A 16,014-nucleotide genomic window follows, 5' to 3' on the forward strand; every position below is an offset into this window, starting at 1 on the left:
CCACCTCAAGGGTTTTGCACAAAACTACTAAAACAAACTGGGTTTGTACTTCCACCACAGGAGTGTCCAGGCCAGGCTGGCTCTCATTCTCAGACACCAAACAATGCCCTTTGCCCTTTTCCCTGCATCTCTGATGTCACTGCAGTGCCTCCTATGGGCAGCTCAGAGTCCAACAATCAACCGGGGCACCTGGAGTGCCCATTACTGCTTGTTCAAGAGGGACTTTATTTAGAGCACAAAACAGAATGGCATGGGACTGGGAGCACAGGAGAGACCAAAGCCAGAGAAGCTGTGAAACACGTACCTGAGGCTTTTTCTGGGGGGGGATTGTGTTCTTCCGTCCAGGCTGACTTCGCGGTCTTTTTGCTGTAGATGCCCTCCTTGTGCTTAATGGTTACAATGTCGCACACGTTCTCATCCCTTGTGCCCAAAGCATCAGGAGGGAACTCTGGAGCAATGGCATCATTGGAGCCTGGGAAGAGAAAAGGAAACATGGGAGGTACAGTGAGGGATAAGGCCCACAAGGACTCCACTGGCTTTCAGAAGCAACTTTCTGAATGTGAATCACAGTCCATCATAAAAAGACAAATCAAATAAATCCAAGTGCTAGCTAATTTTCTTCTAACATGGAATTCCACACACTAATATTTCTTACCAACAGATTCCCCAAATGAGATAAAGAGGGAGGGGGAAGATGAGCAGATAAACGATAAAACAAAATGAGGAAGTGATTCCCTGCAGAATCTGAGAATCTACTATCTCAAAACAGCAAGAAAGGAACCAGATATATAGTAATTAAAATAACAATAATTAGAGGATGGGAAATACTCCCACCTAGTGAAAATAAAGCCTTCTGAAGGAACTGTGATGTAAGGATTCATACTCTCACAGTCCATGCAAGATAGCTGACCCAACAACTTCCTTTTCAAGTTTTGGCTGTGGCCCTTTTCTGGTCTTTTCTTGTTAATATATGCACACACCCACATGTATGCATATATATACACAAACATATATATTTATAAATATATATACACACAAATTCTATATGTATACATTTGCATATGGTTTTATATATATATATATATTTAATGAACAAAACAAGAGAGGAAAAAAAATGGTTTTAGATTCAAAGTTGAACATAAAAAGAATTCAGTTATGAAGCTTTGAATTTCAATATCACCTAATTTTCTTTTAAAGTATATAAATCCATTTATACCTTCTGAATTCATTTATCCCTTTGCAACAAGAAAACTGTTCAGTTCTGCACACATATATTGTATCTAGGATATACTGTAACCTATTCAACATGTATAGGACTGCTTGCCATCTGGGGGAGGGGGTGGAGGAAGGGAGGGGGAAAAATCGGAACAGAAGTGAATGCAAGGGATAATGTTGTAAAAAATTATCGTGGCATGAATTCTATCAATAAAAAGTTATTTAAAAAAAAAAAGTATATAAATGCAACCCATGCCTTTAAACTGGTCCTGCTCCCTGGACTTACTTTGGGCTTCTTTTCCACACCCACTGTCCCATTATGCAGCTTTGGCAGATGGCCTTTCCATGCCTCCCAGGGAACTGGGCCTTCCTCTCAGGTCATTGCTCTGTGCATCCCATGAGTACCCATCTGTGGACCCTGTTGTGTCTCCCTTTAGAACACAAGTTCCTTGAAGACACAACACTAATTTTGCCTTCTTTCTCAGTGCCTAAACAAACAGTAAAGCACTTGCATGCTGCTTGCTTACTGCCTGACTGATCTGCATAACTAGAGTCCAACTACAATGGTCTTCTTACTGCTCACTCCTGACACATGGCCCTCCATCTATTCTCTGGGCTGGGAAGAAACATTACTTCTTACCTCACTAAGTTCCTCCAAAACAGGCAGCCTTTCCTAAACCGCAGCATCCCCACCCTCACCAGCTGCTATTGCCTCAACCGTCCCACCTACAAAAAAATTCCCTCGTACTTTGTGCACACTTATTTATTTGTCCACATGTACATAGTGGGGCAGAAATCGAATGGCATGTTCTCAACATGAGAGTTAAATTACTTAGGAGACAGAACCCAGTCAACAAAGATTATTTCAATGTCTAGTAAAAACAAAGTCTAATTTAAAAAATAAAAAAGATAAAAAGTTCTAAAGGTTTGTAAGCTAAGAACAAAACAGGACCTACAAGAATAAGTGAATGACAATTCAATTCCAATTGATCAGTGATCAGCTACACCCAACAAAAGAACACTGGGAAATGAGTGTGGACCACAACATACCATTTACACTCTTTCTGTTATTGTTTGCTTGCATTTTTGTTTTCTTCCCAGGTTATTTTTACCTTTCTAACTCCGATTTGTTTCTTGTGCAACAAGAGAACTGTATAAACATGTACACATATATTGTATTTAAGATATACTTTAACACGTATGAGACTGCCTGCCATCTAGGGGAGGGGGTGAAGGGAAGCAAGGGGAAAATTGGAACAGAAGTGTTTGCAAGAGTCAATGTTGAAAAATTACCCATGCATATGTTCTATCAATAAAAAGCTATTTAAAAAAAAAAAAAGACTAAGTGGATGAAGCAAAATGTACTTAATTCCTAAACAGAACCCTAAGACTGACATGACCCACTAAGAATTATCTAGATCATTCAGTTATTTAAAGTGAGGGGTTTTTTAAAATGAGCTTCCACAAGGAATAGTGAACAACAAATCCTGAAGTACTTTCAATTTTCAGACTTTATCATAAGACACTAACACAAATCAAAGATTCACATGTTACCTGAGTGGGTGCTTTCAAGAGTGGTGTCTGATTTGGCGACAGGATACTGGAGGGGCTCCGTTAAGTGTGGAACATAGTACATTTCAGCACTCCCAGGAGGTTTGTAAGGCAGCAGTGAAAACTGAGCTGTAGGGATGGAAAGCATCATAGGGCAATGAGGAAAACCAAAATATAAAATGGGTGAGCTGGGTGACAAGCTTCAGGGTCAAGACGACCCAACTTCAGATCTGACCTTACCCATTTAATAGCTGTGAAACCCTGTGTAAATCACTTGACCCCAAATGCCTCAAAAAAAATTAATAAAGTAGAATTGGACAAGACACAGAGAGATGGGTTTTGTTCTGATCACAAGGATGAAAAATATCAGATGCTCATGTTCTCATGTTTTTCAAGTATCTGAAATATGGTGATTCTCACTCAGAGCCTTTAAGAGGAGGCAAAGCAATTAAACTCTCTAAAGACTAATTTCTTTATCTGTCAAACAGGAAATAACACGGGGACTCTGGCTCAAATAATTGTTAGAAAAATATACCTTACACTGATACATAAATTGGCACTATCATAATTATAAAAATCACATACAACCAAACTATATCATACTAAGGAAAAAATAAAATATTAATAGAACACATCTGATAATTCAGAACTAGAAGCAAAAATACATAACAAACTAGCAATCAATCTATCCAATATCACAAAACAGAGAAGGTATCAATTATTCAATAAAAGCTGTTGGAAATACTGAAGAATATTAAGATGGACAATGGGATTAGATTTATATTTCACATCATATTCCACAATAATTTCAAAGGAATAAATCTAAAATACTAAAATGGATCTGTGATCTCATCAGTTTAGCTGTTCTTTCCAATAATGCATATTCTAACCCATCCACTCTGTGACATTCTTTTCAAGTGTCCTCCTTAAGCTCACTATAGGAGGTCCACTTAACATCCAACTTTAGACCCTGTAAGAATCCAAGTGGGACATTCAGGTGAACCATCCCTTTGTCTTCTCCCCTCATCAGATAGCCAGTCAGTCTATCTTCTTTTTCTATCATATACTTTCCAGATAACATCCTTTCTTTTTATTTCTCTTTGAAGTTCCTCATCTGTCAATGTCAGCTCACACCCACTATGTGCTTCTCCATTGCCCTCCACATGGTTTCCATTTTCAGTCCTTTGGAATTTGTTGTGTTCTATGACTCACAGCATATATGGTATTGAAAAGAAAAGATCCAGGGAAAATACAGAAAATGATACAAATATTTATAGCTCATCTATAAATTAGAAAATAATTAAATGGTAGATCTGTGGCATTTATGGAGAAGTGGAAAACTTTTACTATTAAACAGATAAATTAAAGCAGATAAAACAGATGGACAAGATTATATAAAATTGAAGGGTATTTACACAACAAAAAGAATCAAAAGGAAAAAGGAAACCCATCAGAAGAAAAATCTTTGCTAAAAATATAATTAATAAAATTAATAAAAGTCAAACTATTAAAATCCAGAAATTGAAATGAATTTTAGCAATAATATCCATTTCTTTAAAAAAAAATGGCTAAGGAATATGAATGGGTAATACTCAAAAGAAGAAATGAAAAGTACTGATTTTTTCAAGTAGAAATATGTAAAAGAAAATTATTCAAACATATTAACATGACAAAGAGCTTTAAAATTCAGTGCAGTAAAATTTGCATTAGCAAAAAATACCTCACAATCTATTATTATTCATTTTATTTATTTATTTATCATTCATGTTTAATTAATTAATGGTTATTGATTATCTCTTCCAGGTTTGTACTATTTACAAATTTGATAAGAATGTCATCTACTGATAACAATGCTAAACAAGGGGAAGAAGTACAATTAAGTCCCATTTTATAGCATTCTAAAAATAAATCTTTTTTATGAACCTTCTATAAATGGCATTCAGTGCAAGAGAAGCGATTTGATTTCAGCTCTTCCATACTTTCCTGAAGACTTGAGTTTCTGTCATTGAAAAACACTTTTAATTCTTCCATATACACAATCAATGACACCATGATAACTGCTGCTTATATTAATGACCATGAAGAAACACAAGACTCTGGAATGCTTCCTTAGTCATCAAACAATATCAGGATGTGCACTTAGCATTCAGATTATACTGTGTGTGTATTTGTGTGTATGTTTTAAATTAAATTACTGATAAGTTACAATACCCATATAGTATATATGGTAACTTCCTTTTAATCCAAATACTTAAGTAACCAGCCAGATCAGTCTATTCCCCAATTATGATGGATATATAGATATTTTAATGCACCATTTGTCACTAGCAAAGTAGAAGGTTTTTTGGCATTTCAGATTTTCAATATTTTCTCACCCCATTATCATTAAGTAATGGATAATATCCTCAAATATGTCTATATCACTAAAACAACTGAATATTAGAATCCATATTGAGGGGAATAGAGGTGGGGTGAGAAGAATGAAGTCCAACTGGTAAATAAAATAACTGGACCAACAAAAGTAAAATAAGAAAAGCTCAGACTAGGATTTTATAACTCTGAAGTTATCATACAATTACAAAGAAATTAAAATTGCTCTCTTTAACACCTAGGTTAGAAAAGCAAACCATAATGTAACAATAGAAGGCATATAAAGTTATCAATACAATATAATGGAATTGATGGCATAGTGACAAAATTGCACAAAATAAAAATGTAACTTTAAATATCAGTAATAAAGAAAATAATATAATAAATTATCTAAAACACTTATAAAAAGTCTGAAAAAAGATAGCCTGTATAATTTCTGCCTTTTTGAATTTATATAGGCTTCTCTATATTATGCTTTAAATTACTGTGAAAGTTCTAAGTGTACCTGATAAGAATGTGCATTCCCTGCTTCTCTTATTGTACTCTTTCTTTCCAGTGTGTGCCTGTATTCTAATTCTAACATACTGACTAAGCAGGAAAAAATTGTGATTTAATTACTATGAATTTTTGTATTTTTTGTCATATTCTGTTAATAGAATGTTGATATACTCTACTATAATGTCTGTTGCTTGTATTGCTGATTTCCTTCAATAAGTTTAACTGCCAAGTTATCTGGGACATATAAACTTAGAATTTATCAAAAATTAGTTATTCCCTTTTATTCTAGCTACTAACTAAAAGCCTCATCTATCTCCTTAAATGATTTCTAATTTGAATTTTACTCTGTTGGACACTAAAACTACTCATTTCTAACTTTTTTTTTTTTAATGCAGCAGCATCCCATAGAGCAATTTGTTAATTTAGATCTAGGTATATCTTTTCTTTTATATTAACTATGTTTCCTATAAGAAAAATAACGTGTTTTCATTTTGAACTGTCTGAATTATTGTTTGAACTCTCTGAACTATTCTACAACTCTTATTCTTGAATGGGAAAATTCAGCCCATTTACATTTATTAATATATTTGACGTGCCTACTAAAATTTGCTTATTACTGAACTAGAGGAAGTGAAATTTTTTAATCTTCTGTATATTTTTCAACTATTAAAATATTCAATGAAAAATATCATTTATTTGTTAAAGTATTAATTCTTATATCCCTGAGGTTTAACTATAGTTTGAGAAGTTTTCTCTTTAGAACTTCCATTTCTTTCCTTTTTTTCTTATGTTTTTAATGATATTGTTTCTCATCTGTTGGCTTTTATTAGCAATTTTGAAGGTGATCTAAATATATTTTAATTTTTATTTGCCACTGTTGTTGACAACACATTTTAAATGAAATTCTTACTTGACTTTCTATTATAGTAAAAAAAAATATTTATTTTTACAGCTACACAAGCATGCATATGCATGAAAATGCAAGTATACACATACATATATGTATATGTAAACATGCATATTTTAAATTTTCATTCTAATTACTAAAAGGCTAAATATGTTTTTTTTTGTTAAGTACTTATCATTTCATCTTTTTGGATTTATTAAATTATTTATGAGAACTGCAAAAGATTATAGAAAATAATTTAGTTTTTTGTCAGTAAATCCCCATCCAAATCATACCCTGCCCCAAGAATTAATTGCCATGTTATTCTGGACCTCAGTTTTCTTCTCTATAAATATGAACATTGTAACAGATGTCATATTCCTTCCTGCTCTAAATTTATGATTCTCTAATAGCTTAAAGAATTTTATTGATAAATTCTTCTATTTCATGTCTATCTAATGAAAATTCTATTTTCCAAAAAGCATAGATATGTTTGCCAAATATGGGATTATAAGAAAGGGAAATGAGGGGAAATACTTCTTTTAAAATGTGTTTTTGCTTGCATTTGTCCAGCTGTGTTTAACTTCATTTCCAAATTGTTCCTGAAGCAACAACAATAACAACCATTACCTCAAAAACTTGAAAATTTCAAAAAGTATTATTTCCTTTAATCTTTATATTAGTTGGCTAATTATTATCTTCAGTTTTCAGATGAGGAAACTGAAGCTTAAGTAACATGTCCAAGATCACAAAGACAGTAAGCCCAGTATTGATCAAACTGGTATTTTAAATTTTAATTTCTCTTTAAAAATAGTTTTCCTTAATGTTTGGGAAAAAACTTTCTTTGTAATTCTAGATATCCAATTACATATTTTTGATGAATCAACTAGGATTTCTCATACTAATAGCTTAAGTATTAATTACCTCTACCTGAAGGATGAGGACTATCCATACGAAAAGTTTTCTGATTAAGTCCTGAAAATGATGTTTAACTTTTTTTTTCCTTTTTAAAAGTCTTCTAAGAAGACAATTATACTCATGTCTGCAATTGTCATGCTTTCCATTTCTGTTACTTGGTGCTATATAGCCATTTGTTGATTTTCCAGTTCTATTAACAATGGGTCTGGTTCTTCAACTTTTATTTTTATTATCTGCAGAGCAGTGTACAATTTCTTTTATTATTATTTGGCATTTGTACTGATGGTTTTGGAATGTTCTTTCAAACGTCATTATGCAATTTATCACTCAGAATTTCTTGTACTGAATCCACTGCTCATCAACTTATGTTTCTAAAGAAATTTAATAGAAACTTGATAAAAATGACAAGTTGATTTTTATAAATCATGTACTACCCAAGAAAATCCCATGGGATTTTGCTTCTTTACAAAACTAGAAAAAATCATAAGGAATTTTACATAATGTATATAAGAATATTAAGTGTCCCAATGAAAAAAAGAAGATAGAAAAGAGGGCCTTCATTCTCAAACTTTTAACATCTTATAGTTCTCAATAAATCTGACTTATATTGGTCAAAAAAAAGAGAATAGGACATAACCACACCTAACCAAATTTAAACACAAGACTTGTTTGAGAAATTTTTAGAAAATGAAAGCTGAAAAAATTTCAGTATTATCAACATAATAGGAAATTTTCACTGTAAATTTGGCAGAAGCAGGGAGAAAAAAATTTTGGACCTATATATATATACATAGCTATTCCAGGATAATATCAATTGAGAAAGTGAAAAAAAAAAACTATTAAAAAAATGGAAAGAAATGGTACAAATATTTAGACCAATTGTGGACAGCACAAGATTTTTTGATCCAATAAATGATTTTTTTTTTAAATATAGAAAAGGAAAATAAAAAATGAACAAAATAGAGAAAGGATAGAAATTGCTAATTCTTTTTTAAAAATTTAAGCAAATTGATAAACCACTGATTCAACTTATTAAATTCCCCATGGGGAAAAAAAACAAAAATAAATTCAAGAATTAAAAGAGAATCTCAACATATCAATATAAGTATTCTCTACTTAATATGGGTACATGCCCTTGAACAATGGGATCTGCTTTTTTAAATCAATCACAGAGAATTAGGGTCAACCCAACTTGCTGCGACTAAAGCTTCCTTTTATTAACCTAAAATTGTATGCTGCTTTCCGTTTACATGTTACTCTCACTATTTGGCTAGCTAATTTACTTTGTGGTTACACATTTTTCTGATAATGATATCCTTTATAAATAGAAGATTCCTATGGAGAACCAGGAAATTGCTAGTTTACTTATAATGACATTCACCTTTTCTCTCAACCTCAACTTTGGAATATTTAATAACTGAAAACCATACATCATTTAAATAATAAATATGTGAAAGATGTACCTTAACTTTTATCCCAATAAAGAAATAAAGAGCTATAGAAGAGAAATAAGGCACCCACAATAATTTCGCATAATGGGCTTAGTCAGCATAAATGTCCTTTCTTAGAAAGGATAGTTTGACTGGGAGCTACTTGGGAAATAAGAGTGATGTGAAAAAATTGAGACAAAAATAAAAATAGTAAGAAAACAAGCTGGATTTTTATTTCAGAGAAACATTTGTCAACATAAAGCTAATGTACAATTTCCCCAAAATAATTAAGCTGGGTCATTATCTCCTGTTCAACACTAATTCTACACGGTATTCACTGGCCTTCATTCGAAACTTGAGTTTTCTCCTACAGGACAATTTTAAATGATGCTATTTACAACAAATTTCAGCCTGAACAGTAAGTAAAACTTGCTCCGACTTGTTGCCATCTGCCAGGCCCATACATCAGACCTCTGTGGGATGGGGACTCTGCTGTGCAGAAATTCCACAGCAGGACTGAACAACTTGGGCCAGCCCGCTGAGTTTTGTTCCTTACACAAAGACCCACAGATCTGCCCTGCCAGTTAAATGGCTGCAAGACAGGCCATGGTTCCTCCACAAATATTCCCAGCAAGATCTTAAGAAGAATCAGAATGATGACCAAGAAAAAAAAAGAGAAACTCCTGTCAGCTCGCTTCCCCAGACAAAACCTGCACCCATGAGAAGGAAGGGGAAGAGCATAAGCATTTCCATGCTGTGCCCGGCACTGTGGGGGCAAACTGGACCCTCACCACAACCTTGGGAGGGAGATGCTGTTATGAGCCCTATTTTGGAGTCACACTGAGGACAATGGGGCACACAGAAGTGGGGTGCCCAGCCACAGTGTCCGAGAAGAGATCTGACCTTGACCTTGCCTGATCCCAGACCCAGCATTCTAGAAAAAGTCACACATAAGCCAGAAGCCTGCAGCTAGCTCCAGGAGCGGGGAGAAGCCTCCAACCACGAAGGGCAGGGAGCCCAGGGCCACAGAGCCACCCTCTCCAGGCAGGCCTTCCCTCTGGGTAAGTAACAGGTTATGCTGGGGGGCTCTGGGGAAGCCAGTGTGTCAGAATCGGGACCAAACAAGGTCTGATGGCCACCCTTGCACACAAACTCAGGAAGGTGCCAAAGAAGATCTGGCCCAGAGAGGCCTGGGAGACAGAAAGCACAGAACAGAGCAACCCCCCACAGATACCAGCAAAGCTCAGGCAGGAAAATCAGCTGAGCTGCCACCACCGCCTGTAGTACCGCTGCTGTCTGCACTATTTCTATCACCTGCACTAATGTTATCACTACTTCTATCACCTGCACTACCTGTCACCTGCACTACCTCTGTCGCCTATGCTACCTGTCACCTATGCTACCATTGTCACCTGCACTACCACTGTCACCTGTACTACCACTGTCACCTGCACTATCATTGTCACCTGCACTACCACTGTCACCTGCACTACCACTGTCACCTGCACTATCACTGTCACCTGCACTACCACTGTCACCTGCACTATCATTGTCACCTGCACTACCACTGTCACCTGCACTACCATTGTCACCTGCACTACCACTGTCACCTGCAATACCACTGTCACCTGCACTACCACTGTCACCTGCACTATCATTGTCACCTGCACTACCACTGTCACCTGCACTACCACTGTCACCTGCACTACCATTGTCACCTGCACTATCATTGTCACCTGCACTACCACTGTCATCTGCACTACCATTGTCACCTGCACTACCTCTGTCACCTGCACTGCTCTGTCACCTGAACTCCCCCTGCTATCTGTACTATCTGCACTGCTGCTAATAATGCTAATAAAAATAATAGCTAGCATTTACATAGCACTTTAAAATTTACAAAACACTTCATGGGATCTTCCAATAACCTTGTATAGTCGGTACTATTTTTCCTCCCAATTTATAGATGAGACTACTGACAACAATAGAGATGAGGTCACTTGTCCGGAGTCACAGAGCTCCTAAGGGTCCAGGGACAAATCAAACCTGGGGCCTCCCTGTCAGGTTAGCACTCTCTCCACTTTGCCATCTAGCTGGCAACAAACTATAACAGTACCTATAAGAAAAGGAACAAAAAAATTTCAAAGTATACTGGCATAAAGAATTGAAGGAAGAATAAATTGTTTAGAACAAAAGGTGTTACCTTACCAAAGTAAGAGATCTGCCTAAAAATTGGAGTGGACCAAACAGAAATCAATGACTCTGTGTGACAACAATAAATAAAATAACAGAATCAAAAGATTTTTTTTTAATCTGAAAAAAAAATTAAAAGTCCCTACCATCATGACATGTAAAATAGGCTTTGGGAAAAGAATCTAACTTCCTGAAAACACAAAAAGACCTGGATGGGACACTTAAAGAAATCACCAATGAAAGCTGCCCCAGATCCATTCAATCAGAAGGCAAAGTGCAAAGAGCAAGAATCTACTTGTCATTATCTACAAGAAAACCCAAAACAAAAATTCCCAGAAGACAGTGAAAATCCTGCAAAACAACAAAAAAGAAAGTTGGCAGCAACTACTCAAAGAAAATGAAATTTTAGAATGCACTTGTCCTACATAAATATAAAAGCCTTACTAACAAAAATAATTTACCCTCCAAGATTGAGACAAGCATTCCGATCAGAATTGAGGAGAAACTACTGAAATATAAAGTGAGGAGTTAACAGAAACTTACAAAGGCAAGCACAGGTGACTAGTGAAAGGGGCTCTGACAAGGCTTTGCTTTATGGGAAACGAGTATATGCTGGCAGTATTGTTTGTACCGTGTTCTCAAAATCCAATTGATCTTTACCTGAAAATCTGATGACCAAAGAAAAAAGAGTGAAAAAAATAATCACTTCTCTGCTCAGTTTCAAAATATTCCAAGGATATCATCTGGCCAAATTGGAAATACAGAAAAAAATGAGGGAAAAAAGACCCTTCCCCTTTTGCAGAAATTTAAGGTGTTGCATACTAATTGACGACTAAGTTTACAAGTGAAATTGATGAATTAATGTGTATTTCTAAATTATTATGTATGTGGTTTGATTACGTGTGTGTGTGTGTGTGTGTGTGTGTGTGTGTGTGTGTGTGTGTAAACATCACCAGATCCCTCTCTCACTTTCTCCCTTTCCTGGGGAAAAACAACTAGACAATGAAGTATGTAGAGGTCACAGAAACAAGTGAACTTTAAAATGCAACTCAATTTGATGCCCAAAACAAAAACACAGAACTACTGATTCTTCACCCAGACAGACACAATAGAAGATCCTCAATTTTTTGCCAACTATAAAAACATCCAGCATGCGAATTCCAGAATGTTTAAGGAAATTTTAGGCCTCTTTAGAAGAAGAAAATAGAAGATTTCATGACTGTAAAGTCTTGAGCTCTATCTGGAGTTTGTTTTTGAGATGTCTCATTGTTTCTAAGCTTTATTCTATAGATTTTGAAATTCTTATGGCTATGAAAAAGTAATTGGAATCATGTTGTAAGATTTAAAATTTGGATTTATATCAGATTTGATAAATTAAATGGAAAAATTATTATCCAAGTAGAGTTCATCAGTGTTCTGAATGGTAACTGCTATTCTAAACTGATCTCTGAATTGTACTAGTATAGAAGGCCCAAACTAGTAGACAAATTAAAAAGGTTTTCCATATAACAGTGACAAGGTTCAATGTTGTATATATACATGGATCAAGGTAATTAACCTGGAAAAAAATTTTGCATTTATATCTTAAATCTATGATATTGTTTAAAGTTAAAGTTATAATTTTTTACACTGTAATTTTGGGAAACCATTGCATAGGTGCTATTCATTTGAGGAATGATACTTAAAGAGTAATATATTTATAACATTAAGAAGTTAGTTCCTCCTTTGAAATGAATATTGAGTTTAAATGAAAACACTGAATTATGAATTTCAGCCATCATTTGTCAGAGATCTTATTTTATAAAACAATTCTCTTCTGGTTAAAGACTGTCTTAAGTATTCACGAGGGCAAATTTTGTTTTTTTAAAAAAATAATAATGGCATTTGTATTTGGGAAATTACAAAAGCCACTGTAAAGTCTCATTAACTGTAGGATTCTGTGAGAACCTGTCAAGTCACCTGGATTTTAAGCCTTGTCAAATTATAAAATCTTAATAGCTCTATGAAAGAAATTACAAGAATATACATGAATAAGAGCCTTATAAACTCTGAAATAATAATTTGGTACACAGTGGAATTAAGTCTCCCCTTGTCCTTAGGTATACATTAACCAACAAAACAAAAACAAACCTCCATGAACAAACAGATGGGGGTGAGGGAGGGAGAGGTGGCAGCTTACAGGAGGGGAAAGGAAGGAAATTTATTCAGTGCCTACTGTGTGCTAAGAACTACACTAGGCACTTTCACAAATGTCAGCTCAGCTGATCCTCACAACAGCCCTGGGCGGAAGATGCTATGGCAATACCCACTGTACAGGTGAGAAGGCGACACTCAGAGGCTAAGTGACTTGCCTGGATCACCCAGGCCTTCCTGACTCTGGGCCCAGCACTACAAGGACTCACTGCCTCCAACTGACAGAAAATCTGTTTATAGTAATGATTTCTATGAGGAACTGTCTGACTACTCACTATAAAATCCATGGATAGACACTGTACTTTGATTGGTATATATGTTAGAATGACATCGCTGAGCTAACTGTGGATCAAGAGACCCCAGTTTGTAAGAACTGATTCTGTGTTTTTTTTTTTTCTTTTAGAGATTCATTAGAAATTAAACTGTCCAGACTAAGAGCAGGCAATAATGGGTTCTGAGTGAGCTTTCATACATGCCTTTACATCATGTGAAAATACATAAAATATGATTATTTTCCTAATTTCTAATGACTGCCTTATGTTCTAAGATGTATTAAACTGAGGGGAACAAAGGCTTTTGGAAGAGCCTTGTACGTACTTAATAAGTACTAAGGAGAACTGTTTCTAACTAATTGTAATTTGTCATGACTGAGAAATGACTCTGCCCTACTCTAAACACTAAATAATACAACAGAATACAACAGTTGTGTTTGAGAAGTGAAATATCTTTGTTCAATAATTTCATTTTCTGAATAAATTCCATTCTGATTCCGGGAATAATCTTGAATTATTATTAAGCCAGCATTCCACAATTCAAGGGAAAATGCCAAAAGTGGCTCGAAGGGAGTACCCCCTAAAAACACTCCAGATGGATGGAGATGGCTGTAAAGACTGAGAAATTAGCATTACAGACATCATGTAATGCCTTTTGACTCAGTTTCCTCACTGTGCAATTTCCTTTCTAAGCAGGAAAGATTTCCACCTGATAATTCGTGAGTCTGGCTAAGAATACCTTTCACTTCTGTGAAACTCTATTACATACCTGGCTGTTCCAAAAAAGGTTATTTATGACTTCTACCTGAAATCAAACAATGCAGAGGGAAGTTTGTCCCATTAGGCCCATGACAAGGCAGTCTCTGTCCATAGTGATATTGCTGACAATGTTACTACCACATCCAACAACTTCTCTTTACAGCAAAGCTCTCCAACCAGGCCAGAGGGGCTGCAGATGTTTTCTAGTGTTATAGCCATCGGGCATCATTAAGCCTAATAGGATGTCAGAACAAAGGCCCCTGTGCCTGGTATTTAAATTGTTCTCAATTTATGGCCATTGCTGGTCTCAACTTCCTAACCTCGGCAACTAGGACCAATCATTTCTTAGACTTCCCATCTCCACGTTCGCTGTCTAAGAGGCATGTGTTTGTGCATAAGCGTCGGTCCTTACAGTCTGTCTTTCTGTCTAAATAATTCTCATCTCTCCCATGACACAAGGATAAACTATAGCCCCCCAAACTTCCCTTCTATCACGTCTCCCTTTTTGATAAGTGAATACTTCTCACGATCCTACACCATACTGCTCCCCAAAATTTTACAAACAAGTTTATTTAAGGAAACTAATGTACGAATGAGTACTCTGGAGTCCTTGGCCTGCCACTGCCCACGTGGAGCACGGCAGCTGGGATTCCCACTCTGGAGTCTGCGGAGGACTTCATCACCTACACGTTGTGGGCGTGGCAGGGAGGTTCCCCGAGGCCCTTTCTAACTAGAAGGACCACCACCCCATCTCCTGACAGGCCCAAAGGGCCACTAGCTTTTGGGGGGTCTATATCCCACTGCTGGTTCAGACTAATCCTGCGGCTCACTCAAACAATCCCTTGATTTTCATAATATTTTCTTCTGCTTGCTCTCCTGCCCACTCCTGCTGACAAATTACAAAGCTGACTTTTGGGGACTCTCCCTGCTGAACGTAGGATATCTGAACATACAGCTCGCAGCCTCAGTCCACAGCTCTCGTCTCAAGTCTCTGGATAATACCAACTTCTCCCTGTGTGTTCACTCTCTGCCACCTGAAGAAGCCTGCCATCTATACCCTAATCCAAGCCACAGCTAAGAATGTTCAGTGCCCTGGAGGACACCCGGGTGCACATCCTGCCACATTCCCAATGACTGAGTGCAGGCCATCGAACAGCTCTAAATCCACTGACAGAATTCAGTAGCCTCCAAAGAAACAAGACAGAACGAAAAGGAGAAAAAGAGCAGCAGGACGGTCTCTGGAAAGCGGCTCAGTACCTCCAATAATTCACAAAATGCTTCCCCGCTCCCCCCCCCAGCAGAAACAACATGTTCCTACTGATGCTGTATAATCTCTCAGGAATGAGAATTCCTGGGGCCCAGAAGATAATGAAGCGATGCACAGTGTGTGGAAGGAGACCATAGCATGGCTCTAATGATAATTCACAGGCAAAAAGTCATGAGCCTTCTCTCCCTCTTGAAGGTCCCATTAATTTCTGTATACATGGTGTCCTCATAATCTAAGTTCCTGCAGGATACAAAAGGCTTGAATTTTTTGCCTCTCTTCCTAGCACAGTGATGTACCAAGTAGGAACTTCATAAGTGTTTGTCAAATGAACTGAAATGAATCACTGAAAGACCAAGCATAAGAATGACCAGATGACTTTTTAAATACAAGGTAATCATCAATCCTGGCATTCAGTGATCTACAATCTCGTGTTGAGGGATGATGAACACTAATAGAATGAAG

General features: G+C 36.3%; 1 protein-coding gene across 6 annotated transcripts in view; it reads right to left on the reverse strand.

The window, feature by feature from the left end:
* ALMS1 (ALMS1 centrosome and basal body associated protein) overlaps positions 1–16,014 on the reverse strand; it is a 110,473-nt gene that overhangs the window by 24,795 nt on the left and 69,664 nt on the right. For all 6 annotated transcript variants that reach the window (XM_051974259.1, XM_051974258.1, XM_051974256.1 and 3 more), the window contains 2 exons: positions 2,770–2,895; positions 305–472 (listed from right to left, as the gene is read on the reverse strand). In XM_051974259.1, coding sequence (XP_051830219.1) covers positions 305–472; positions 2,770–2,895 — 294 coding nt within the window. The remainder of the gene's footprint in view (positions 1–304; positions 473–2,769; positions 2,896–16,014) is intronic.

This window comes from Antechinus flavipes, chromosome 2 (genome assembly GCF_016432865.1).
Source record: "Antechinus flavipes isolate AdamAnt ecotype Samford, QLD, Australia chromosome 2, AdamAnt_v2, whole genome shotgun sequence".
NCBI lineage: Eukaryota > Metazoa > Chordata > Mammalia > Dasyuromorphia > Dasyuridae > Antechinus > Antechinus flavipes.